We start from the raw sequence: 8,451 nt of genomic DNA, 5'->3' as shown, positions 1-8,451 counted from the left end.
CTCTTCCTCTCCTCTTCTCTCTTCCTCTCTACCTCTCTTCCTCTCTACCTCTCTCTTCCTCTCTCCCTCTCTCCCTCCCTACCTCTCTCTCCCTCTCTCCCTCCCTACCTCTCTCTTCCTCTCTCCCTCCCTACCTCTCTCTTCCTCTCTCCCTCCCTCCCTCTCTCTTCCTCTCTACCTCTCTTCCTCTCTCCCTCCCTACCTCTCTCTTCCTCTCTCCCTCCCTCCCTCTCTCTTCCTCTCTACCTCTCTTCCTCTCTACCTCTCTCTTCCTCCCTTTGTCTCCTTTCCAATTATTCAAGTTTATAATCAAGTTGATTAAAATAATAAAGTTGATTATAATAAAGAGAATATGACATCTTTATAACTTTAAAAGGTTTACTATCTAAACCAAAGTACTATACAATGAAAAACAACAATGTAGATTTTTCAGATATCAAAACAAACTTGCTGTCTCTTGAAAGTAGCAAAATAATGGAATAATGAAGTCATACACTGCCGATCCTTATTGCATCACATATACACATATACACTTAACTTTAGATATGTATTTTACTATTGATACTTCACAGACTTCGTAAAAATAGGTCTGTATTATATACAGTTGAAGTCGGAAGTTTACATACACTTAGGTTGTAGTCATTAAAACTAGTTTTTCAACCACTCCACACATTTCTTGTTAACAAACTATAGTTTTGGCAAGTTGGTTAGGACATCTACTTTGTGCATGACACAAGTCATTTTTCCAACAATTGTTTACAGACAGATTATTTCACTTATAATTCACTGTATCACAATTCCAGTGGGTCAGAAGTTAACATACACTAAGTTGACTGTGCTTTTAAACAGCTTGGAAAATTCCCGAAAATGATGTCATGGCTTTAGAAGCTTCTGATAGGCTAATTGACATCATTTGAGTCAATTGGAGGTGTACCTGTGGATGTATTTCAAGGCCTACCTTCAAACTCAGTGCCTCTTCACTTGACATCATGGGAAAATCAAAAGAAATCAGCCAAGACCTCAGAAAAGAATTTGTAGACCTCCACAAGTCTGGTTCATCCTTGGGAGCAATTTCCAAATGCCTGAAGGTACCACGTTCATCTGTACAAACAATAGTACGCAAGTATAAACACCATGGGACCATGCAGCCGTCATACCGCTCAGGAAGGAGACACGTTCTGTCACCTAGAGATGAACGTACTTTGGTGCGAAAAGTGCAAATCAATCCCAGAACAACAGCAAAGGACCTTGTGAAGATGATGGAGGAAACAGGTACAAATGTATCTATATCCACAGTAAAACGAGTCCTATATCGTCATAACCTGAAAGGCCGCTCAGCAAGGAAGAAGCCACTGCTCCAAAACTGCCATAAAAAGCCAGACTACGGTTTGCAACTGCACTTGGGGACAAAGATAACACTTTTTGGAGAAATGTCCTCCAGTCTGATGAAACAAAAATAGAACTGTTTGGCCATAATTACCATCGTTATGTTTGAAGGAAAAAGGGGGAGGCTTGCAAGCCGAAGAACACCATCCCAACCGTGAAGCACGGGGGTGGCAGCATCATGTTGTGGGGGTGCTTTGCTGCAGGAGGGACTGGTGCACTTCACAAAATAGATGGCATCATGAGGCTGGAACATTCTGTGGATATATTGAAGCAACATCTCAAGACATCAGTCAGGAAGTTGAAGCTTGGTAGCAAATGGGTCTTCCAAATGGACAATGACCCCAAGCATACTTCCAAAGTTGTGGCAAAATGGCTTAAGGACAACAAAGTCAAGGTATTGGAGTGGCCATCACAAAGCCCTGACCTCAATTCTATAGAAAATTTGTGGGCAGAACTGGAAAAACGTGTGCGAGCAAGGAGGCCTCCAAACCTGACTCAGTTACACCAGCTCTGTCAGGAGGAACGGGCCAAAATTCACCCAATTTATTGTGGGAAGCTTGTGGAAGGCTACCCGAAACGTTTGACCTAAGTTAAACAATTTAAAGGCAATGCTACCAAATACTAATTGAGTGTATGTAAACTTCTGACCCACTGGGAATGTGATGAAAGAAATAAAAGTTGAAATAAATCATTCTCTACTATTATTCTGACATTTCACATTCTTAAAATAAAGTGGTTATCCTAACTGACCTAAAACAGGGAATTTGTACTCTGATTAAATGTCAGGAATTGTGAAAAACTGAGTTTAAATGTATTTGGCTAAGGTGTATGTAAACTTCCGACTTCAACTGTATGCTACAAGTTATAGGACAAAAACGTTGTTTGTACATTTCGGCACTGTGAAGCGGACTGAAAATGACGCCCTCTGTAGTCTTCTACATGAGGTTTGAACGTGATAGTCACAATGATTCAACAACTATGACTCTTAGACCATGAAACAGGATGACTCACGTAAAGGTGGCTTTATCTCATCTATGATTAGTATTCATAGACAAATATGTCTCACAGCCACTGGATTTACTGCACTAAAGCAAGGTAAGCTCATACATGGGTCAAATGCATGTTATGTGTACTTAGTGTTTGAGGTGTGCTTGATTTAGCTCACTCCTTCAATTAGACTACTCCCTTGGTTCCATTGTACAGGGCAAACTAAAACAACTACTCTAGTACAGTTGATATACTGATTGATGAGGTGTAACTTTCTTTGTCACACCCTGATCTGTTTCACCTGTCTTTGTGCTTGTCTCCACCCCCCTCCAGGTGTTGCCCACCTTCCCCATTATCCCCAGTGTATTTATACCTGTGTTCTCTGTTTGTGTGTTGCCAGTTTGTTTTGTTTGTCAAGCTTACCAGCGGTATTCCCCTTGCTCCTGTCTTTTTCTATTGGCTGTTTTCCTGGTTTTTACAATTCTGCCTGCCCTGACACTGCCTGCTGTTCTGTACCTTGTCACACCACCCTGGATTATTGACCTCTGCCTGCCCTGACCCTGATACTGCCTGCCGTTCTGTACCTTATGGACTCTGATCTGGTTTACTGACCTCTGCCTGCCCTTGACCTGTCATTCTGCCTGCCTACTGTTCTAGTAATAAACTTTTGGCAGGAAAACATGATAGTTTTCCAGCCAAAACCGAAAGCAAAATGCTTCTGTGGTCTCGTAAAAATATGAGAACTTATACCAAAGATAAAGTGAAAACATTTTGCATATATGATTGTAAAATATAGCTTTGCATAAATTACAGGAAAAGTAAAAATTTCAGTTATGTCATACACACAACTTGTTAAAATGTTTAATATAACAACAAAATAAATCATGAGCTGTCAGGGAAATTACGAGGCACTGTTGCAGAGTGCCTACACCCTTAACAGCTCAGGCTAATAGCTGTATTTTCCAGTATTCACTCTTTTTACAAAAGAAATTACCAATGTCAAAAAAATGTTTTGACCCCATTCAACATTCATCATAACATTTTCCCAACAGCTTCTTCTTAGTCAGGACAGTACATACAATTCACATGACTGTACTGTGTAGTGTGTTAAAGAAAACAAACCAACAAGAAACCAGCAGCATCTACTCCTTGTAGCTACAATATCATCATATTTCAGCAACAAAGAATGCTTAGTAATTCCTTTATCTTCTGCATTGACATCTGAAGATTTTAAAGGGAAATGTATGATCTCTAGCAGCACCACAACATCAACATACTGGATGCAAACCGATGATGTCTGTGTAAACACTTATCTTCCTCCATCTACATAGAAACGTGCCATCATTTACTTATGTTGTATGTTGGGGTGGTGCTGGAGATGATGAATATGAGTTTACATTTTTTTGGAAATGTCCCTTTAAATGTTAATCACAGTTGTATACCTGTATATCACAGGAGGTTGGTGGCTGAATTGTGGAGAACGGGCTCGTGGTTTACCATGTGTTTGATGCCATTCCATGGATTCCAGCCATTACTATGAGCTGTCCTCTCCTCAGCAGCCTCCACTGCTGTATTTGAGCATTTAAGTCAATGGTCTTCCATCATCATCATAAGTCCAGTCGTTGACTGTACCATATACAGTGTATTTAGCTTTATGTCACTGGAAAATAATGATTGTGACATAACAAGGGTTCACCATATAGGCATGTTTATGTGTATTGTAGAAATAATGCAGTTACTATTAGCACATATACACCAACACCAAAGAAGTTTAATATTGGGAATAAAATCTGTGGTCTGCGGAGAGTAGGGCTGATTCAGCTATTACGGCTGAATTGGCCCCAAAAGGAAAGAAATGTTACCCTTGATAGTAAAATATTTAAATTTGTTTCATAATACAAAACAACTTCCTGAATTCATGTCGCACATAACAGTTTTATGATTTGCCTTAATTTGGAAGAAATTCCATCCTTAATAAAACATATAAAAAACAATTTGAATATCTCTGATTCAATTCCAAATAAGGTGTGTGTGACATTTGTATGTTATCAGTTTTTTTTCTCAACTCAAAGAGGGATGATCACTTTCTGCATAAAGGATTTTCTGAATTGGACTGGCTTGAGGATTTTTGGTCCTCTAGCAGACTACATCAAACAATCTGCCAGATTCTATATGCTGACTGGTGCAGATGAAACTGAGCTTGCCCTGGACTCTCGTGTTTTGCGTGTGGGTATGGTAACGACACAGCATGAGATGCCAACTGTAGCCTCTGGCAACTCATCGTCCTCAGTCCATACATTGAGGTCAGGGTTATACACCTGGATGCATTTCTTGTACTTCTTCTCAATCTCGTTCCAGCCTCCAAGGAGATAGATCTTATTATTCATGCTGACTATACCAGCAGTGCTCACTCCTGTGTTTAGCGGGGCAGAGTAGCTCCACTGTCCATTGTGAGGGTTGAAACACTCAACAGCCAAGACATCCACCCTCTCTCCACGACCACCCAGCTGGCTGCCACCAATCACATAAGCCCGGTCTCCGACTGTAGCAGCGGAATGCCAGCCTCTAGGGGAGCTCAAACTGTTCTTATCCTGCCACATATCAGTGGAAGGGTTATAGCTGCACACAGCCCTGGAGTACGCGTTGTTGATGTAACCACCGCTAACAAGGATCTTGCCATCAATGATGAAGCTGGCATGGCAGCACCGGGGGATCTCCATGGGGGTTTTCATCTGCCATTGGTTGGAGGAAGGCACGTAGCACTCCATTGAAGCTTGGCATCCATCAGAGTTACGACCTCCAATAGCGAACAAGAGGCCATTGAAGGTGTTGAGGCTGAAGTGGGTGCGCTTCTGGATCATGTTGGTCAAATGAATCCAGGTGTTGAATCGAGGATCATACCTAATGGACAAAGACATATTATTAGATACAAATGATTAATTGAATGTAGGGCACAATATCTTGTAATGGTTTGTGTAATATCAGCCATACTTTAAGAGCAGAAAGGATACATTTACAATAGAATAAGCTTATACAGAATCAAATTTTCACCTGCAGAAGTTGCTGACAGCATGTTTCGCCTGGTTCCTGGCATCATTCTGGTCTTCGCCACCAGCAACATAAAGGAAGCCATCCAGGACTGCCACACACTGATTGAAGCTCTTGGCTGGCATCTCTGTCAGCCTATTCCATACGTCGTCCTCATCCCTGTAGAGAACCTCTTTGCTGAGAGATTTTTCCGCCAAGGCTGGTCGTCCACCCACTGTCAGCATGACACGGAGGCCCCCACGTACCTTTGTTCTGCGGGACTGCAGAATGTTCTGCTGGTAAGGCAACAGGTGGTAATTCATGGCGTCCACCAGGAGACGATGGCACTCGGGGTCCTGCATCATTCTGGGCACACTCTGGACATGATTGACCAGGTCCATGGCTGAGATGGTGCCAAAGCGAATGTTGGTCAGAAGATCTGGGGCGTATTTCAGTCTCTTCTCATCGAAGTCCAACCACTTCATGGCTATCTGGAAGGCTGTAATCTCAGAGGGCAATTGCAGGGAGTCATCACTGAGGAAGTCATTGATCTGCTCGTAGGTGAGCTTCCGGAACTGTTCCATCTCAGAGAACTCGATAAAGTTCCCCCTCATGAACTTCTGGGCGGCCTCTTTGGTTTCTTTGAGGCTGTAGGTGTCAGCAATGTTGGCCACGTACATGCAGTTCTCCACGCTGAGCTCCTGCATGAGGAAGTCGCTGCACATCTTCACCAGGGTGTTGATCTTCAACAACATGGCTGCTGAGATGGTGCTGCCAATGCTGTACAACGACAGGGTTAGTTTACCTGAGTAGGCGTATGTGATGGCAGTGGCCAGGCCTGTGGGTGAAAGGTCATTCAAGTCGATCTTCGTGAGGGCGGAATCCTTCTTCAGGATATTCTGAATGTACTCACTGCAGGAGGCCATGACAACTTTGTGGACATCAAAGGACTTTGACTTGGTGGAGACGGTCAGGTCACAGAGGAAACTGTCCTGCCTCATGGTACAAAGACCTTCCAGGAGGTTAGGAGCATAGACAGGGTCAGTGACTTCACTTGAGATGCAGGTGAAGCTGTTTCCTCCCTCCAACAAGGTGTTCAGCCCGTTAATGTTTTTGATCGGGCTATCCTCGACCATTATAGTAATTTCATTGATATCCCCTTTGTTCTTTTTGGCAGTCTTGTTTTTTTTGGGTGCCATGGCTGCAGCAGATGGACACAGCCCAGACCTACTGGAAAGAAAATAAGAATATGTCAGAGCAAGAGCAACCTGTTGATATGAAAAATCACAATCACAAGACCATATGGCAACTAATACATTTATGACAAATCTGACAGATGTACAGGTGAGTTAAATATTATCACACAACATATTGTCAAATTCAAACGTGTAATATCATAATCATTACAGCTTTACTTGTATTTGCGGTTATAAGTAGGCCTTCTTTTCGAAAACGTCAGTCCTGCATCTAGGCATGTTATATATGTTGCTGCTGCCATTTGGCAATGTATGTTGTGGAATAATTGACAAAGTGGCTGAATACAGTGTGAACAAGTGAGGCTGTCTGAAGAAAACACAATCATTTCTTTGCATTTATACTGTCATTTTGATATTTTGAAAGTTGCAACCAAAGTTCAACACCTTAATGAAAATATAAACCGTTGTATTTGTTTTACTTTTTTAAATTTACATTTGGAGACGATTGTGACAAGGGTATTAAATTCCCTAACAGTTTAAAGGCCCATTCTATCCTACTTGCATTTTTTACATAAAAATTTGATAACAATTTAAAGCAATGTTGTTAGACATAATCAACGTAAACATGATTACAATAGACTACCATTTTTTTCTCACCATCAAATAAGTTAAAACGACAGTATAGTAGTCCTATACCAGAATAATGCTGTAGCGCAAGTCAGCGAGTCAACATTCTGCTATCTGCACCTGTCGCGATGTATCAGTGCCATGACCAGGAATAGCAACGCTGGATAGCTCACCCATGACGTTCCTTTTATAGACTTGTGTCAGGAGGGCCTAGCCAAATGTCCTTCTAAAAAGTTCAGTTAATTCTGAAGATGTAAAAAAAGAAGGCTCAATGATCAACTAATGAATTAAATAATTCACCTTTGTAGAAATTATAAATGTAAAGAAACTGAAAGTTGAATGAAAAATCCAAAACATTATCCAGAAAGTCAGCAGATCTATATTATAGCCTGTAAAATAATCAGCATATAGTAAAAACTTTCCTTAGTTAACTTGAAATCTGATGGAAATAAACTGACAATAAAACTATGGTGTCAAACTTACACATTAGGTTACTGTGTTGTGTCATTGTGCCAAAATCAAACCAAACATGTTAACAAACATTTAGGCAACTTTTGTAATTGACAAACAGACACAAAGACATGACCAACATAGGAATAATATGGCCTATACGTGGCTTACTTACCAAAGAGATGAGAAGCAGGTGAAAAAAGACTTGCACCTCCAGATAGTGTGCAATAGAGACTGGTTATACTCAACAGTGCCAGAAAAGTGGAGCAAACTCCTCCTCTGAGCATGCGAATGGAAGTATTGCACAATACACGTGAGGGGGACACAATACTAGTCTACTGACATGTAATATGGTGGCTGGGATCACCCTGAATAACTTCAATCAAATTCAATCAAATTTATTTATAAAGCCCTTCTTACATCAGCCGATGTCACAAAGTGCTGTACAGAAACCCAGCCTAAAACCCCAAACAGCAAGCAATGCAGATGTAGAAGCACGGTGGCTAGGAAAAACTCCCTAGAAAGGCCAGAACCTAGGAAGAAACCTAGAGAGGAACCAGGCTATGAGGGGTGGCCAGTCCTCTTCTGGCTGTGCCGGGTGGAGATTATAACAGAACATGGCCAAGATGTTCAAATGTTCATAAATGACCAGCAGGGTCAAATAATAATAATCACAGTGGTTGTAGAGGGTGCAACAGGTCAGCACCTCAGGAGGAAATGTCACTTGGCTTTTCATAGCAGATCTTTCAGAGTATCTCTACCACTCCTGCTGTCTCTA

At 41.5% G+C, this 8,451-nt stretch overlaps 1 protein-coding gene across 2 annotated transcripts; it reads right to left on the bottom strand.

The window, feature by feature from the left end:
* Nucleotides 1-3,195: 3,195 nt before the first annotated feature.
* On the bottom strand, nt 3,196-7,939 carry klhl31 (kelch-like family member 31). 2 transcript variants are annotated; one of them, XM_029765380.1, is made up of 3 exons: nt 7,849-7,939; nt 5,425-6,630; nt 3,196-5,274 (listed from the first exon to the last, which is right to left on the bottom strand). In XM_029765380.1, the coding sequence occupies exons 2-3, from the start codon at nt 6,597-6,599 to the stop codon at nt 4,542-4,544; spliced, it is 1,908 nt and encodes a 635-aa protein (XP_029621240.1). In that variant the 5' UTR covers nt 6,600-6,630; nt 7,849-7,939; the 3' UTR covers nt 3,196-4,541. The 2 variants fall into 2 exon arrangements, with proteins under 2 accessions (XP_029621240.1, XP_029621241.1); XM_029765381.1 differs by having other exon boundaries at nt 5,425-6,627.
* Nucleotides 7,940-8,451: the final 512 nt, after the last annotated feature.

This window comes from Salmo trutta, chromosome 10, assembly GCF_901001165.1.
Source record: "Salmo trutta chromosome 10, fSalTru1.1, whole genome shotgun sequence".
Lineage (NCBI taxonomy): Eukaryota > Metazoa > Chordata > Actinopteri > Salmoniformes > Salmonidae > Salmo > Salmo trutta.
This window is presented reverse-complemented; position numbering and strand designations above follow the sequence as displayed.

Bases quoted from the DNA above. Each gene is read 5' to 3' on its own strand.
- klhl31 (XM_029765380.1), bottom strand. From the start codon at position 6,599: ATGGCACCCAAAAAAAACAAGACTGCCAAAAAGAACAAAGGGGATATC. The intron at 5,275-5,424 runs GTGAAAATTTGA...TTTGTCCATTAG, and splicing joins GCTGTCAGCAACTTCTGCAG to GTATGATCCTCGATTCAACA.